General features: G+C 44.9%; 1 protein-coding gene and 1 long non-coding RNA gene across 4 annotated transcripts in view; one reads left to right on the forward strand and one right to left on the reverse strand.

The window, feature by feature from the left end:
• Nucleotides 1–105: 105 nt before the first annotated feature.
• LOC133132280 (uncharacterized) lies at nt 106–3,702 on the reverse strand. The gene is made up of 3 exons (XR_009709104.1): nt 3,469–3,702; nt 2,323–2,399; nt 106–268 (listed from the first exon to the last, which is right to left on the reverse strand). It is a non-coding gene; the product is annotated as an uncharacterized LOC133132280 (long non-coding RNA).
• Nucleotides 3,703–11,088: 7,386 nt separating this feature from the next.
• zgc:100829 (uncharacterized protein LOC445149 homolog) overlaps nt 11,089–19,336 on the forward strand; it is a 30,462-nt gene continuing 22,214 nt past the window's right edge. The window contains exons 1-2 of one of the 3 annotated variants that reach the window (XM_061248808.1): nt 11,089–11,366; nt 12,241–12,719. In XM_061248808.1, coding sequence (XP_061104792.1) covers nt 12,539–12,719 — 181 coding nt within the window. In that variant the 5' untranslated portion in view covers nt 11,089–11,366; nt 12,241–12,538. The remainder of the gene's footprint in view (nt 11,367–12,240; nt 12,720–19,336) is intronic. The other 2 variants (XM_061248809.1, XM_061248807.1) reach the window with 2 other exon arrangements.

Consider the following 19,336-nt stretch of genomic DNA (forward strand, 5'->3'; position numbering starts at 1 on the left):
CCCATACCCTTCCACCCACCCCCTCCTTTTCCATCTCTTCTTATCCCCATCATCCTCCGCCGCAGGCCCTGGGACTCCCTCCACGGTCTCCCCTCCCCCCTGATGTGAGCCAGCAACCCCTCCATTCACCACAGGGTGGGAGGGCTCCGGAAGAGGTGTATCTGCCTTGTGGGCCGGGTCGCACATCTCCAGGGTCATGGCCCCCCAAATATGCCGTGCCGTTTGGAGTCCTGTGCCAGGGTCCTGAGCCAGTGAATAGGCCCTATCTCTGGAAAAGATGAGAGATGCCAGTATAAAAGCCCAGGCCCACAGCATACATACACACAGACAGTAATATACAGTATCTGACTCTTAATTTGAAGTGCCAGGACCCTGGTGCAGAGACCAGGAAATGTAGTCTCTCAGGTGAGCAGTTGATCTAAGTTCCTGACTGTGTCTGTGTTCATTAAATGTCCTGGGACACCTTCATCCAGTTGTCATAATAAACCCCCATTTTGCTAGCCAAATCCTCCCTTTGTGCCATCGGGGTGTGGATTCGGCCACAAAATGGAAGCTGAGCATCACACAGGTGGCGTCTGAGGTGAGTCGCCCCGCCCATTTAATTTGAGCTCCCTGAAAGGAGATACCATATATGTGTGGCTCACTGTCATTGTTATCGTTCAGTTTCAACCGAAATGTCCACGCCCTGTCACTGACTGTTTCAATAGTGTTACACAGACTACAACACCCATACGTACACACGATAAAGTCAATAATACAATGGTCTAGTTTACAGAAGAACATGTCAATCTCCTGCTAACTCCTGAAATGAAAAATTGTACTGTATGTTTGCTTTTGTTCTTTTTTCTTTGGTTTCACAAAGAATTCAAATCAGGATTACTGAGTTAGCTGGATAACTGCACTGAGTAAAACCAAGAATAGGGCCCTGTTTCACAAAGCAGGATTACTGAATTAGCTGGATAACTGCACAGAGTAAAACCCAGAAAAGGGTACTGTATCACAAAGCAGGATTACTGAGTTAGCTGGAGAACTGCACTGAGTAAAACCCAGAACAGGGTACTGTATCACAAAGCAGGATTACTGAGTTAGCTGGATAACTGTACCGATGAAAACCCAGAATCCTCCAAAATCTGGAACAGGGACCAAAGTTTTCTGGGTTTTATTGAGCACAGTTATCCAGCTAATGCAGTAATCCTGCTTCCTGAGATACCCCTCGGATTTAGGTTAGGGGGTATATGGTCTATGTTTGTTTGTTCACGTTTTAATGTTTTTATGTTTTTTTAAGACATTTACTCAGATGTATTTCCTGTAAATGTCTTTGTAGCATTATGTTTGTCTGTTGTGGTTATGTGGGACAGACAAATTCCTGAGCAATGAAGTATGATCATATCGTATCGTTTCATTATTCCCTCACTCTGTCACTAGGTCCACGTCTTCTTAGGTCAGTCATGAACGGGGTCTTATATAACATGCAGTGTAAAGTTTGGGGGATCTCACTGTTATGATGCAACTGTACAAGAGCAAAGTCAGTAATCAGTAAATCCGATGTTTGAATCGCAGGCAGAACACTGCTGTTTTATCACAAGCAAAATATTTGTCCTCAATTGATTCAGTAACATTTCCAACTGTATAAATGTCTGCAGTGTAAAATGTAAGTCAGCCTAGAGAAACATCCTATAGGCAAATGTATCCACAGCCTCAAAAATAAAGGTACGAAAACTGTCTACAAAGGTACAAATGTGTGTCGCTGGGGCGGTGCCCTATATAATAAAACTGAACCCCTGGCCAAATTTATACCCTTATATCTTGGAAAACGTACTGATTTGTACCAAAAAAGAACATTACTGTACTTTCAGGGTACATAGGGGAAATTTGATCCTTGAAGAACAAAAATGTACCTCCTTTACTTTATTTCTGAGAGTGCATGTACAGAGAGAAGGGAAGACTGAATGGTTAATCAAACAGAATCCATCACCCCTTCCAAAGATGTCCTCTCAAATTTCTTCTCTCTCTCCCTCATCTCCCCCTCTCTCTCGCTCTTTCTCGCTCTCTCTGTGGGGAGCTTGGATACGGTGATGTGTGTCAGTAGTGGTCAGCTCAGCACTGCCTGCCATGGTCCACTGAGCGTCTCCATGACCTACTAACCCCGTTCATCAGCCTGACCATCAGACAGTGCAGCTCCCATACACTCTCAGGCAAAATGGAGGACCTAAACACAGACCCACACAACATCCAGGTTAAGGGTCAGGAAATCCTGCAGACTGTGGATGTGCAGTGTATGGGCAACCTGTGCACCCTGCACACAGTGGGAAAATGACTTACCTTAGCTGACATTCACTTCGATTGGCAGTCTTGTTGGTCACAGAAAGTTCCTTTTTCCCCCCTTATGTTTGCGGCTCCTGTATCAGAGGGAATGTGCTGTAAAAACGCATGCAAAGTCGTTCATATCCTCCATCCATCATACAACCACAAGGTCAAATACTGTGATTGAGCTCATGAACCTTTGTTTTAGAAACGTTTTCTTTTGAGAAAAACACACACATAAAGAAATGCTATTGCATGGTCCATCTTGTGCCTAGTCTTCATTTTGTCTTGTCTCCTCATCTTTTGAGTTTTTCCGCGGTACGTTTGACACCCTTATTTCGATTAAATAGCATACTGAGCATCGTCGCCACATAATCGCTAACAATGGGCAGTAATAACGCCTTGTTTTTGCAGCATGGTTTTTTTCCCGCTCTGAAGGCTTCATGGTCGCTGCACTATGACAATGGTGATATTTAAGATACGAATGAATTCGGAAGCCCAAGATTTCAACTGTGGAAATTTGGGGTGTGTGGAGGGGGAGGGTGTGAATAGTTTCACAGTGATGCACCTGTTCGTTCTACTACCAGCGCCAACACAAGCCCAAAAGAAAATAAAGCTTGCTAAAGCAAAATGTAACTCACGTAACGTAAAAAATGCTAATGTGTAAATTAAAAAGATCATCCATAAAATCTGCAGACAGAAACCGAGACGCTGTCACATTAGTGGAAGCCCGTAGTCCTGTCACCATGACAACGGCATGATTGGGAAACGCACGGGTCGCGCTGAATCAGGCTGGTAATTTGTCTTCCCCCTAAATCAACAGAGAAAAACCTCCCTGTGCGAGCACACTGCATGACAAACAGTCTCAGACGCCGAACAGAAAAACTCCACAGCAAACCCCGGACGCTATCATCAGTGTACGTTGTGCACCAAGGGGCGTCCTGATTGCGCCGATTTCATGTTCTTATAAAGCAAAGCGTGAATCCCTTATTCACCTTCAAATCAGTCTAAACTAGAAGCATACGCAACTATAAAGCCTTCAAACGCTATACCAACAACTCCGACTACAATTAATGTCATTATGCGTGGTTAGGATTAAACGCATAACCTTGCTTTGTTTTCAATGATGGAAATAATTAATATTTGTCAGGGAATTATACGTACCACATAGATGTTCAACCCCGAAGACATTAGTTGTTAGCTGTGCAGCGTAAATTTATTTCCTCCTTATCCGTCCACGCATAAGAAAAGGTCAGGACTTTTGGCCGGGATGCCGTCCCAGTGTGGTTGGTGATTTCTCAACGGCACCCTCTACAAACGCAGACGAACTGCCACAAGCCTCACTTGGCAAGCGAGAGGTCCAGCCGGCGTGTGTAGTAGTGGCAAGCTGACTGTTCGTGGAGGGTACTCTACGTACCGTGCGTGCGTGAAACAAGCGCTGTTCTTTCACGCTGCGCCGAAACGACGTCGTAAACGGAGCGGCATGCATTGTGTGAGACCACAATTTGAGGCCGTTCAGCGTTTATCCTCTAGGCGATATTCTAGTTTCCATCCCTTAAGATGAGTTGGAATGTCAATGCAAAACATGCGCCGGGGAAAAGATTTTAAGCAGTTGTTGCTTTCAAATGAGCAGTTTAAATCGGTGTTCAAGTTCAGACACTTACGGTAGGTTACATCATATTTAGTAGTAGACCATGTGGAATATAACTGAGGGTATTACAAGCGTACTATTATTAATACTACTTATCAGTAAATATTCTGTGTTAAATCAACTCACAGGGTACATTGCACCATAGCCAGTATATGTGTTCATATTTTTCTATTACTATCTGGTAATAATAATAATAATAATAATAATAATAATAATAATAATAATAATAGTCTGCCTTTTTAGAGCAACAGCACCAGTGATTTGAGAGAAACTGATTTAAGCCCTTCTCGGCGGTCTTGGAAGGCATGCAGTCATGCCAATTTTGCATTTGGACAGCCTTGTTTCCTCAGACTGAAAGGGACTGATGGGCTGGAATGGGGATGAGGCTGGCGCTGGAGACAGGCAGTGGGGGAGGCTGGGAAGGGGGGAGGGGAAGTCTAAGCATGGGGGATCAGGTGTGAGGGGGTGGAAGAACACACACACACACACACATACACACATATGCACATGCACACGAACACATACACACATACACACACACATATGCACACTCACACACACATACCATACACATATGTACACACGCACACACATGCACACACACACACACGCACATACACACACTCACATGCACACACACACATATGCACACACTCACATGGACACACACACATATGCACACACACACACACTCACACGCACATACACACACGTTCACACGCACACACACATACACACATATGCACACACACACGAACACATACATACACGCACACACACATATGCACACGCACACATACACACACACATGCACACATACACACACACACATATACATGCACACACACACATATGCACACACGCACACACACACATGCATGCACACACACACATATGCACAGTATTCAAGCACTCATTCATACTTTGGGCCTACTCTCCATGTCATCTTCATTTCCCCCAAACCACCCAGCATCCGCATGATATCCAAACTGACCTGAGATCAGCGAAATATTCAACATGCAACAGCAAGCTTTTCTCCAGCACTGACCTGAGACCAGGCGAACAGGAGCCATAAAGTATGACACAAACAGCAGGAGCTGCAGCCCAGAGAATGAGCGTAACGGGGGCAGAGCCGCCATTAACCCCCCGCCTCCCAGACCAGCCCCACTGCCCCCAAGGGACCGGGCCGAGGAGAGGAGACTCACAGCTACAGCCAATCAGCTGCTGGGATCGATTAAGCCAATTATCCCTGTCCAGCTCAGTCTCTGACTTCCTGCTTTATAGGGGGAGGGGGGCAGCAGAGTTCTGGGAGTAAGACAGGAGAGCATAATGAGCGGGTATGTGTGGGCAGTGTAGTATAACAATGGGGGAATATTTGGTTTAGAAGCTCAATTCCCAGGTAGGACACTGCCTGTGTTCACTCTCTGAAACTCAGACACTGGAGGTACATTTTTGTTGTTCAGGGATCAAATTTGCCAAATGTACCCTGAAAGTACAATGATGGGTGTGAATGAGTAAGTTTTCCATGCAAAAAAAGGAACTAATTAATTATGTAATTCTGGCTGGAGTATAATTATATGCATCTACTGGATGCTGCCCCAGCTATTGTTGTACTGTTTTCGGCACTTTCTGTACCTTTATTTCTGAGAGTGCTCTTGAGTAAGGCACAGAACCTGCATTGCTTCAGCACCTATCCAGCAGTTTAAATGCATAGTATGTTTTGCTTTGTATTGAAAATCTGTGTCAGTTGCTCTGGATAACAGTATCTGCTAAATGGCTGTAACGTAAATGCCTGCATGTAGTGTTAAATCAGCTTGGCCAGGAGTGGAGAACTTGAATGGTTTTGCCTCAAAATAAGAGAAGTCATGTGAGATGCTATAGCCATTTAATGTTACTTTTCCAACTATTTTTCTCCTGGTTCGCTGTGTCAGTAGGTGTCAGAGCCACACCCTGCATCAGTGTGTTAGAGTGTCCGGCCGCGTTTATTCTCCAGAGGGCCAGCTGCTGTGTAGTGCACCCCCAATGCTGTGCATGGGTAGATCAATAAATCAATCAATAAACAAATTAATCAATCAAATTTGTTACAGAACAATTTACATACAGTACGTGCAAATGTACAATGACCAAATGCGCCCTGGAGAGAGTTAATCTCGCATGTCATCGTCACATCACACACGGGTATCTGTCCATTTCAGACCCGCGTCCTCTTCAGTATCCCTAGCTTTCTAATTACAAACACGTGTGGCGTCGGTGGATAAGACTCCTCCAGAATGGGGATTCTCTCTGAGCTGAAGGATTCACACAGTGCAGGGGGGCTGCAGCAATCGAATACCAGTCACTCCGACACCGGGCAGCTGTCCGTGGTGATCACGGAATCCTCCATTGATCCGGCATATAACAGGCTAACCGCGCTGCCCGAGTCAAATGCGGTGAATCTACCGGCAGGAACATTCAAGAACAATTCATCACTTACTGGACACGATGTTTTATCCCCGTCATTAATTTATTGTCTTTCAGAAATATATAAATTACATGATATATTCGTGTGTGGTGTCCACAAATGGAGAGACAATTCAAGGCTATTTTTGATAAGCATTTGATGTCATTAACCTCACAACCAGTTATTGAAGAGGATTGCCATTTGAATTTGAATGTCATCGTTTTTAATTTTCTTTATTTGCATTCAAAATCCAAGACGGCCAATGGTGACACCAGATATACCTGCTATATCTGTGAAAGCCTTCGACATAAAAACACTAGCAGACGCTAACAAACACAGTTATCATTTAGTGTGAATTGTTTTACCTCAGAAATGAACTGTCCACAAACATCTACATCATACAAAAATGCTATCAAACTGTATATATTCCCAGGGATAACCCTAGGCTCAGTGCATCCGGAAAGTATTCACAGCGCTTCACTTTTTCCACATTTTGTTATGTTACAGCCTTATTCCAAAATTGATTAAATTAATTTTTTTCCTCCAAATTCTACACACAATACCCCATAATGACAATGTGAAAAAAGTTTTTTTGAGATTTTTTATTTAAAATAAAAAACTAAGAAATCACATGTACATAAGTATTCACAGCCTTTGCCATGAAGGATGATGGCTGCCCGTCTAAACTGAGCAATCGGGGAAGAAGGGCCTTAGTCAGGGAGGTGACCAAGAACCCGATGGTCACTCTGTCAGAGCTCCAGCATTCCTCTGTGGAGAGGGGAGAACCTTCTAGAAGGACAACCATCTCTGCAGCAATCCACCAATCAGGCCTGTATGGTAGAGTGGCCAGACGGAAGCCACTCCTTAGTAAAAGGCACATGGCAGCCCACCTGGAGTTTGCCAAAAGGCACCTGAAGGACTCTCAGACCATGAGAAACAAAATTATCTGGTCTGATGAGACAAAGATTGAACTCTTTGGCGTGAATGCCAGGCATCATGTTTGGAGGAAACCAGGCACTGCTCATCACCTGGCCAATACCATCCCTCCAGTGAAGCATGGTGGTGGCAGCATCATGCTGTGGGGATGTTTTTCAGCGGCAGGAACTGGGAGACTAGTCAGGGAAAGATGAATGCAGCAATGTACAGAGACATCCTGGATGAAAACCTGCTCCAGAGCGCTCTTGACCTCAGACTGGGGCGACGGTTCATCTTTCAGCAGGACAACGACCCTAAGCACACAGCCAAGATATCAAAGGAGTGGCTTCAGGACAACTCTGTGAATGTCCTTGAGTGGCCCAGCCAGAGCCCAGACTTGAATCCGATTGAACATCTCTGGAGAGATCTGAAAATGGCTGTGCACCGACGCTCCCCATAACTTCAGATTTCCAATCAAACAATTCACATGCGGTTAAAGTGCAGATTCTCAGCTTTTCTTGAAGGCTATTTCTATAAATGTGGTCTCACCATGTACAAACCACACCACGTTTTTATGCATAGGGTCCCATTTGATGTAGTTTTCATATAAAAATGACACAAAGGCCTAAACTTAAAAAATCTAAATAAAAATAGAAATTGAAAAAAATTATTAACACATTTTTACTCCAGTTATACCACTTTTTTTTGTGATTTTGTATGTCATTTTTAGTAATAAAAATAACCTGAAAGAAAGCCTACTCTGATTTTGTAATAATTCATACATTTTTCATATCTGAATACCTTGTAATTAAGTTCAGGTTGTGTTTCTCTGCATGAGGAGGAGCATGGCCCTGTTGTTGTCCATCATGACATGGGTTTCTCATGGACCAGGGCTGAAATCATACAGCATTAGTGTGAGGCTCTGACACAATACTGTAGGACTGTTTTCCACTTACATTCCCTAAGCCTGGCTTGTGTCCACTTTCTTGTGAAATACAAGTGTCATGTTACATGGTGTCATTCTATCACACAGAACTGGGTCAAATGTATGTAATTGTTTTGGATTCAAATACTTTTCTGTGCTCAATTGATCTTGCCTGGTATTTAACAATTTTGGAGAGAATTGTTTATGTTACAATACACCAGACAAGCTCAGTATTATTATTATTATTATTATTATTATTATTATTATTATTATTATTATTATAGCTATTTACTAGACATTTTTATCCAAAGTGACTGACAGTTGATTAGACTAAGCAGGGGCCAATCCATCCTGCAGCAATGTGGGGTTAAGAGCCCAGTCAAGCACCATAGCCACTAGGTGAAGCATAGAAAAGTATTTGAATCCAAAAAAAAACATGGCACAAAGCATGTCATGATTAGCCAGTAGCTTAAGCCATGGTGTCCACTGCTTGGGATAGCTCTGTGAAGCTACAAAAGGCAACTATGTACTACTTGTGCCATAGAGATTCCTCAAGCAATACCATAAAGTCACATTACAGATTGATTCATCTGACCAATATTCTCAATATGCAGAGAGAATATCATAAAGGTGGGTGTATTCTGCATATTCTGCATATGTGTGCAGTGTATAGTGTGTAGTGTTCAGTGTGTGTTGTGGGTAGATAGATGTGTGTTTGTGTGCATGCATGCTGTAACTGTGGGTAAACATGTTCATGCATGTAAATGTGTGAATATGTAAATAATGTGATCAGCTTCACAACCAGGAGTTTTACTCTGTATGGGGCAGCTGTTCCCTAGAGAGAGAGAGAGAGAGAGAGAGAGGGGGGGAGAGAGAGAGAGAGAGAGAGAGAGAGAGAGAGGGAGAGAGAGTGAGGGGGGAGAGAGAGAGATGGAGGGGGAGAGAGAGCTAGAGGGGGAGAGAGTGAGAGAGAGAGATGAACAGAATGAGTGAGGGGGAAAGAGAGAGTGGGGGAGAGAGAGGGGTGATCAGCACTGACCTTGCTTCCATTGGCGGTAGCCACGGCCCCATTAGCATGTTGGTATCCGGGCTGCCGCTGTTGGCAGGAAGTCGCTCGGGGGGAAGGAGGGGGCCGCTGCCAAGGCCACGGATAGGCCCCACTGGGCCGTTAAATACCGCCGCAGTCGGCAGCCTGGAAACAGCCCACATCCTGTCCCTCCCCACTTCCTCTTCCTGTCTGCCCCGGAGCAGCCCTGAGGGGGCAGGGGGTGCGGAATGACTGTGTTTAGGGTGGGGGGTCCTTCCGGATTACTCGCCTGTCATAATGCAGGGTTTCTGTTTCACCTCTTTTCCAATTCAAATGCAAATGAGTATATATATTATTTCATGTAATAAGTACATACAAACATATTGCCATATTGCCAGAAAAATTGACATTAAATAAACATATAAACAGAATACAAATTGTGTGTGTGTGTGTGTGTGTGTGTGTGTGTGTGTGTGTGTGTGTGTAAGACAATAAATTCTACCTTTTTTCTCTCCACCAGACAGAAGTCTGGTTTAGCAATGTTAATATTTGGGTCATTGAGGCTGTATAATGTCTCTCCAGCCAGATATGGTGGCAGGAATGTGAAGTTATTTTACACTGGCTTCCCTTAAGCGTTAGCTGAGTAAAAGGGGGGAAACGTGAAATCTCACCTGTAACAGGGACAAGGAATCTACGAGACACAGCGGTAGTCCACGTTCAATGCACATTCAATGCAAATTCAACGCACATTTCCTTCAAGAGATTTTTTTTCTTATTCCCAGCGCTTTTACACGTTGCCACCAGAGGGCGGTAGTCACTCACATAAGAGAATCGCACCTGAACTCCAGATAACCCGACTGGAGGTTTTACTGATTTCCCATCAAGCATCCACGAGTTTCTTTTACTTTGATTTTATAGCTAAATAGGCCTACGGAATAGTTAATATCAGGAACATACACATTGTAAGGCAAACGGACAATTTGACTTTGGGGAGAAATTACAGTGTGGATTCGAGGACCGGGGATACAGAAGTAGCCTACATTTTTGTGGAAAAGGGGCAGTTTGGTATGGAAAAGAAGAATAAAAAAGTATAGCTTCAGGGAGCTTTCCATGGTCATTGTGGGTTGGGGAAACAGGAGCTGTTAAACATAGAGGGACAGGAGCGTTACTGCTTGGGGGAACTGGGGCCTCGTTGTATGCTGAAACAGACGCAGCTCTTGGGAAGAGTGACGATGAAGACGCAAGAACAGCTGGCTTTGGGCTGTAACCCTCGTGCCCGCAGCTCCTCAAGTCCAGGAAAACATCAACAAGTTTGGCCCAGATTCCGCGATTCCTGCGCTTATTTACTTTCTCACTTTGGGAAAACTGTACACACGCTTACATCTATAATGGTTTTCCCATCTCTCTCTCTCTCTCTCTCTCTCTCTCTCTCTCTCTCTCTCTCTCTCTCTCTCAATGTACTCTGGTTGGTTTTATTGTGCATTTCCTTGTTTATTGAATTATTGCTTTATCTTTGTCTTGCTGGTTTGATTGGTTTATAGTCATGTTTTATGAGTATGTCTTTGGTGTTTTTAATCTTTTTAAACTCTTTTAGGAACATTGTTATGGTTTGAAGGAAATTATGTAATTATTTCTGTGAATACTCATTGCAATGTTTAAATAAAGGGTACATGAAAAAAAAAAATCTCTCTACTCTCTCTCTCTGTTTCTCTTTCTCTACCCCTCTCTCTCTGTCTCTCTGTATTCAACAGGATGCAGGAATTTCTTTTTCAGCTGTGGCAGCTGTGGACTGTTTCCTGAACACAGTCGCTGCTCTGTGAGCGAGGGAGAGAGAAAGAAAAAGAGAGATAATCAGTGAGTGGGAGGGGGGAAAGTGAATGAGTAAGAAAGTCAGAGGAACGAAAGTGAATAAGGTAGGGTGAAAGAGGAAGGGCAAGAGAGAGAGAGAGAGGGAGAGAGGGAGGGAGAGAAACAGACAGACCGCGGAATGCTGTGATGTCATCAGACAAGTCTTGTACAGAAAGAAGCACACAGAATCGTCTGGGCTCAAACTCCAGGACGAGGAGAGTCCATTCTTGCTGTGGACTACCCTTCCTCTGCCCATGTGAGTACTCTCTATTCATCACAACTCTTTCTCCCCCTTTCCTTCTCTTCCATGATATTAGCCAGCCCAAAAATCTCTGCAGTTAACCATCAGTGCCTGTACTATAACAGGGTCGGTGTGAAGATGCCTTTGTCTTTCAGTGGCTCTGTCATTGTGACTGCAGATTCTGTCTGACTGTAGTATTTTTAGCGGAAAGGAAAAAGGAGTTGTTTGATTCCAATGTTCCTAAGTTTGTCTCCTCTGCCTGCTGTTTATGGATTTGATGCTTTTCACTTGTTGAAGAATTTATGCACTTGTAAGTCGCTTTGGATAAAAAGCGTCTGCTAAATGACTAACATGTCGAAGTAATTCAAGTTAAAAGGCTGGCTGCTGTGTCGTTTTGGAGTGCTGGCATGGGACATGAGATGTGTTCGTTACTCAGAGAGGAACAGGACGATCACTTAAAGAGAGCCTTGCTCACTTATGCGCTCTCAGAAACACTGTACTTACAGGGTACATTTGGGAATTTGGGATTTTCAACCTCAAAGGAGAAATATGTACCTCCTCTGTCACTTTATTTCTGAGAGTGTAGAGAGGGATGGGGGTGATGGACAGTCGATCCCCATTTTAAAAACCTCAACCTCATCCATAACTTATACGTGTGTGTGCTTATGTATATGTGTCTGTATGTGTCTATTTGTCTGTGTAACAATAAATGTTACCTCTTTTTTTCCAACATCCATGACCTATGTACTTATATACCATGCCTTATGCTCTCTGAGACAGGGGATAGCAAGCTAGTAGTAGAGAAGTTTAAAGGAGTGAGTGAGACACACTGAGAGTAACCTCTAACAACATGTTGAAACCGATGTCATTTGTTTCCTCCCCCCCGCAGGACTGTACATTTCCAGCTGACAGCCGGCGTGTGTGGAGGTCCAGTTTAGGGGGGCACATGACCGTGGGTACGGAGCGGAGATAGAGGGAGCTTTTGTCTGGGTCCGGAACCTCCCTCCCCCTCTCCCTCCCCCCCCCTCTCTCCCTTGCTCTCTTTCTTTACTTGACAAGTCAAAACTTCCTCCGAAGAACTTCTTCGTGAGAGGCGGTGGTAGAGGCCGTTAGGAGGAACTCGGAGGCCCCTGTGCTCACACACACACCCCCCACCGCACCGCACCGGACCCCCGGAAACCCTCAACATGCTGCAGCAGATCCTGAAGGACATGTACATCGACCCGGACGTGCTGGAGGCCCTGAACGAGGAGCAGAAGAAGACCCTGTTCCTGAAGATGCGGCAGGAGCAAGTGAGGAGGTGGGAGGAGCGGGAGGAGAAGCAGGAGCGGGACGGAGGCCTGGGAGTCCGGCCCAAACCCAGGAGAGGTACCAGGCTTCAGCGCCGGCCCCATGCTGTCGAGCTCTTACAGTATGTGCACGCTCAGAAATAAAGTGACAGTGGAGGTACATATCTGTGCTTTATGGAACAAATGTCCCCAAGGTATGCTGAAAGTACAGCAATGCTCTCTTTGGGTACAAATGAGTATGTTTTCCGAGCAAAAAAGGTACATTATAAGAAGGTGTTATATATTTCTGGCTGGCTACAATTTTATGCACCTATAGGATACTGCCCCTGCTTTTGTACAAGCATTTGTACCTTTTTAGGCAGTTTTTGTACCTTTATTTCTGATAAATTCTGGAGGTTTTCAAGACCTAGATACTATCTAGCTTCCGGGTAAACTAAGCATGACACTTTAAAGGCGGGTATTGCTGGGCTGAATGGCCTGTTCTCGTCATTATGTTACGTCATGGTTAGAACCGGGAGGGGGGAGGGTTATAACCCCGTACCCGTTTGGGTGACCTCATGCACTGACCTCACAACCACTGGGGATGGGATGCGACCAGGGCGATTAGTTTGGCCTCTCTGTTTAATTATTCAGTGTTCTTGCATTGTGTCTGATGTTTAGCAAATCACCCCACATATTAACCAGACGTAATGCCTGTGATTATGAAGGTTTCATGAATACATGACAACGGCCGGTAAATGGGCTGTATTCTGCCTTCTGCTGTTTGACGCTCTTTGCTTTCACGACCTGCCGATGGCTCGTAAAATCCGTACCGTTACGGTGCGGCCCCTCGTTCCTTTATCTAATCTCTGCGTTTTTGTGCCAGAGCGGAGCGTTTATTTTAGGGCATGACTTCAGCCTCCACGTACGCAGAACCCCGCGAAGTTGGGAACACTTCTGGCAAATATCATGGAGTTGACAGCGCCGTGACCCTGGATACACGGGGCAGCCAGGAATCTCACCGTCAGTACGAGATAAATAAGTCACACGACCAATCAATCAATTAAGGAATCAACAAAGCAAACTGTCACACCATCACTCCGACAGTCAGCTAGTTCCACTGGGCCATCGCTTCAGTGGCTGTGAACGGAAACGTGTACGTAGACAACGCGCTGTGGCCTGAACATCGGTTACTGACGCCGCATAAAGCCAGTTTAAAATCAAAAGGGCATAACAGGAAATGTACGAGATGTGCTCAAGGCCACTTTGCGCTTGCGAGCACACAGCAGCTTTTGTTCCACAGGAAGCGCTTCTTCAACTGAGAATGATATCACAGTGCTCACAGGGTCTTCTGAGATATATATGCGGACAGCGGTGTAGCATTATGCATTTAAAAAACAGCTGTGCAAGTTTGACTGAAGTTACTGTTCTGTCCACATACACATACACACATATGTGTGAGAGCGAGGGAGAGACGGGGGAAGGGAGAGGAATGATTGGCAGTTTCGGATAATGAAGAGATGACTGAATCAGGGTGAGGAAGTAATGGCTATTTTCTGAGAAAGCACACACCAACACACACACCCCTCAGCATGCCTTCAGACCGGTTGTCATGAAAAACCTGAGCTCCGGTGGAATCTTGCCCCCCAACATTTTTCTTCCCTCTGGAAACAACCCCATCAGTTAATTTCCATCAGTTATGGGGCTTCAGGTTGAGTTTCAGCCTTCTGAGAGTTCTGTCATGTAGCACTCACCCTCCCCCAGCGCAATCCCACAGTGCACTGTGAAACCACAGAACCTCACTCTGGAATCTGAGAGCAGCAGATGACACGTCAGTAAAAAAACCCTCTTTACAAAACAGCGGTTTGCCTGAGAGTCTCTGGTCAGCTGATCCTTGTTTCTGCACGTCAGAGGGGGGTGGGGTGGAAACATGGGGGGGCGATGCCATAGCTTTTTCTGTCTCTTATTCTCCAAAGCCTGATGGTCATTGGTCACAGAGAAGGAAAATAACAGTCCTCTATGTCCCCATTTTACCACTGAGGCAGTTGGGCAATGGAGAAATGCATCACTACAACAGCTTGTGTGTGTGTGTACATTGTATGTGCGTGCGTAGATTGGAATGAGCGCTGTGGTTTAGCTGCAGCCCTAATTGCTGTGTGTGCTCATCAACTGGTAGCAGATTTCAGGGACATCCGTGAACTTATGTTCACAGACAGGAAGTGACAGCACTTCCTGGAGCTTACATAAGAGCGTGACCGGTTCCGCAGCCTGGGGACTTTGGTGTTTAGGCCACTACATTCACCAGAGCATGCTGTACATACCAGACCTGGGGCAAATACATGACTGCTTTAGATTCAATTTCTTTAAAAAGTATTTTTCTCCTGTGCTTGTGTGATGTATTGGAATTATTAAAGATACCTTCAAAAAGTGCAAACCCCATCACATGCTGACAAAATATAGCATTAATGGCTGTTGTCTCTCTAGCATTTTTGTAATTTGGTCTCTAGCTGTTGCAGGCAGTGTGGTGTTGCTGGTTGGGTTGCTCTAGCTCTTGCAGGCAGTATGGAGTTGCTGGTTTGATTGCCGTATAAGTCAAAGAGCTAAACCTGAACTGCTTCAGAAGCTGTTCTAGCTGCAAAAATGGCAGAGCACATGGACAACTCATACGGCCAGTTCCACAGACACAGATTAAACTTTGTCTTGGACCAAAATTGAGTTTTGTATGGAGAATCTCCATTCAAATTTGAATTAAGTCTTGGACAAGGCTTAAAGCTGGGGTAGGTGATCTTTCAGCATGAGCAGAATCTGGGCAGAAGAAGAAAGATTTTGAAGGTAAACAGCCCACCCCCTCCTCTTCGTCACCCACCCTGGTTCGACATTGCTGTGACCAGTCAATTTTGATAGGCCAGTAAGTCCCTGAAAATCTGTCCTGGGACAGTCACAGATATCAGATTGTTTCCCCAGAGCAGTTGGTTTATGGCTTGCTACAAAGAAATCACTGACCCCAGCTTTAATCTGTGTCTGCGATGCTGGCTCATAGACAAATAGACTGCATGTGTCAAGATACAAGATGCAGTAAGATTTGTGTATCAAGGGCAGCCCTGGGAATGACATCTATTTAAACAAAAGTAAAGGTGTTGTCTTTTGGGGGCTTATATGTATATGGTGACATGGTAGATATACTGTATCTTTGAGCATTTACTTAATTTCTCAGCCACTCTTATTTAGAGGACCCTACAGTGTATGAGAAAGAGAAGGGTTATGGGTATGCACTTTGTTGTACGTCGCTCTGGATAAGAGCATCTTCCAAATGCCATTAATGTAATGTAATGTAAAAAAGTGCACTCAATTGATGAATATGAACAGTAGTGTCAGACCTGTTGTGACTTACAGTTGATTAGACTCAGCACGGGACAATCCCCCCTGGAGAAACATGCAGTTAAGGGCCTTGCTCAAGGCCAAACAGCTACACTGGTCTTACTGTGGCTACGCTGGAGCTTCAGCCACCAATCTTCCGGGTCCCAGTCAAGCACCTTAGCCACAAGGCTATAGGCTGCCCCGAAGCATACATACAGTAATTACTGACCTCTGTCACAGAAGGCCCAGGGTGCAAGGAATTCTGTGCAAAAGGTGTGTGGCACCTGCCTCTGGAACAACAGGAAATAACACTAGTTAATGCAGTGTTACTTTCTCTGAAACAATAACCTCTGAGTAAAACAGGAAGTGCACAGGAAGTACTGAGAGCATGACAGGAAGTATCTGCATTGACTGAGCCATGTGACCGTCTGCTAATGCCAGCTGTTGGAACTTTGTGGTTACTTTGAGCTGTTGAAATTTGTAGGTGGACATATTTTGCTGCATGTATGTGTGTTTGAACATGTGTGTATGTGTGTGAGCATGCATGTGCATGTATGTGTGTTTGAACATTTTACATTATATTTTTGTCATTTGGCAGACACTTTTAATCCAAAACGACTTCCAAGTGCATAGGTTTGTCTCTCTATTGAACGTGTGTGTGTCTGAATGTGTGTATGTGTGTGAGCATGCGTGTGTATGTATGTGTGTGTGCATGCATGTGTGTGTGTGTGGGCATGCATGCACTTGTGTGTGTGTCCATGCACGCTTGTGTGTGTGTGATCTTGAGCTGCTCAATCTCACCAGGAAAAGCTCAGCTTGATTTTTAATGGCCGTCAGACCCGGAGGAAGAGGTGGTTGTGGTGAAAGGGACATATCTGTGGGCCCAGCCTTGTTTGCCCTCTCTCGCTACTTTCCCATGACCTCTCTGATGCATGAGCCTCCTTTGTGTTTTTCCCAGGAATAGCAGCACTGCTGCCTCACTTGTGGGCAGCCTGTAGCCTAGTGCCTAAGGTGCTTGACTGGGACCGGAAAATTGGTGCTGTAGTTTAAGCTCCTCTGTAGGCACAATATGATCCATGCAGCTGTTGGGCCCTTGCGCCAGGCGCTTAACCCCACATTGCTCCAGGGGGAATTGTCCTTTCTTAGTCTAATCAACAGTAAGTCATTTTGGGTACTGTAATGTAATCTGCAGTTACTGCAGTGACCCCCCTGTTTGTGTGGAGCAGCTGCGCAGCTCAGAACTGCCTCTGCAGCTCGACCAGGCATGCGAGCTGATGCTTTCACTTCAAAAATGATTCACATTTCTGCCCAAACTGGTATCATAGTTTCAAGTTGTGTTTTTTTCCCCTGGTGTTTTTTTTGTAACTTTCATTGAACCCTTGGTCGCACATTACACATTAATACTGTTCTGCTACAGAAAGTTGGGGGGAGTGGGGGGACGTGGGGGAGTCTCACTGTCGGATTCATCTTGGATTCAAGTTGTTGGGACTGAGATTCAGGAGAGTTGGATCTGAGATTCTGGAGAGTTGGATCTGAGACTCAGGGGAGTTTGGTTTGAGACTCAGGAGAGTTGGATCTGAGATTCAGGAGACTTGGATCTGAGTCTCAGGGGAGTTTGGTTTGAGACTCAGGAGAGTTGGATCTGAGATTCTGGAGAGTTGGATCTGAGACTCAGGGGAGTTGGATCTGAGATTCTGGAGAGTTGGATCTGAGATTCTGGAGAGTTGGATCTGAGACTCAGGGGAGTTTGGTTTGAGACTCAGGAGAGTTGGATATGAGACTCAGGAGAGTTGGATCTGAGACCCCAGTGAGCTGTGAAAGCAGTGGTCTGACTGATGAACTGGGTCTCTGAGCTGCCCTCTTCATCAGAGCTGTTTTGTTTTCCTGGGAAATATGAGCCATTAAATATTTAGTCCTATAGAGATGTACTTTTTTTTTGGTGGGAAGCCGAGGATGCCCTGAATATTTAATGATAAACAAATGTCTGTCCTCGGAGTGCACTGCCTGTGTGTCCCACTGTGTATTGCCTCTGAACTGACTGAGAAACACAGCGAATAAACACTGCCTACAGTAACATGGTGGCACATTATCAACTACGATTCAGAACAGCTGTACACTATCTGCAAAACACAATGCTGTCCTTCAGACCGTGCCATTCGAGCAGGAAATACCAAACTGCTTAGTAATAACACACTAACATATAAAATACAGTGAGTTACTCAAGCCCAGTTCAGACCAAAGATTCGCAACGTGATGAAAACCGCTTTAGAATGTTACAGACCCTGGTGTCAAATCCCGCTATGACCATCTTGAAATTACCAGCTGCCAACTGCTTCATCTGTTTTTTTTTCAGCAGGGGAGAAGAGTTGTAGCAGTGTGAACTACCCGTCTCAGAACTGAAGCCTCTAAATGTCTTTGTCTAGATGTCTTGTCATAATCGCAGGTGGAAAGGTTTAGAATGTTGCAAAAAGTTGTGGCTTATCACTTTGTAAATCTTTGGTCTGAATGGGTCTTAAAATACCTGGTTATAAATACCAGATTCCACTGGCCTTGCTGGATCATGCAGTATTGTCACACCATCAGTTGGTCTGGTCTGGTAGGTTACTTCCACTGGTATGCTGATCAAAATGTGGTACATTGAAATCATGGCAAAATCAACCAGAGAATTACACATTTTTGCTTATTGCAAATTTTGTAGGCTTGGCCAGATTGAATTGTCACAATTGTTATCTTTTATGGGGAACAGGGTGGCAAGTCCGTCTTTGAAGCCTGAAATGGTTCTGCATGGTAGACTGTAACATGCTGACACACAGCAAAGAGTGTGAGTCCAATCCAGAACTTTCTATCCAACCCACTGGATGAGGGATTACATTTTCTGTGATCACTCCCTCATTTAAATAGCCTAACATATGTTCTGACATGGGATTACGGCTTTGGTTCAGAATCCAGTCAAGACCTGGGTCAAATACTTAATTGCGTTGGATTCAAATACTTTTCTCTGCTTTACTGAGCTTGTCTGGTGTATTGTAACCTATGACATACTGTCAACAAGTGCTGGTCCTCTTGTTTGGCTCAAGTACACCAGGCAAAATCAATCAGCTTGCATTGCCTCAGGACAGTGCAGATTTGGCATCACCAAGGGAGGGAGGGTTTCAGTTATTCAGCGATATCCGTTCCTCATTGGACACAATCATTGAATGGCACTCATCCTGGCCAATCAGGAAATGAGAGTAGTTTTGCGCACCTGTTTGACCCGTTTGACTGTGATGGCTGTGCAGCCCAGCTGGGGAGCCACAGAGGGACAGTATTCAGCAGCTGCCTGTGGCTTTCGGAAGAGAACACGTGCTGTGTTGTACTGTC

This window comes from Conger conger, chromosome 7 (assembly GCF_963514075.1).
Source record: "Conger conger chromosome 7, fConCon1.1, whole genome shotgun sequence".
Lineage (NCBI taxonomy): Eukaryota > Metazoa > Chordata > Actinopteri > Anguilliformes > Congridae > Conger > Conger conger.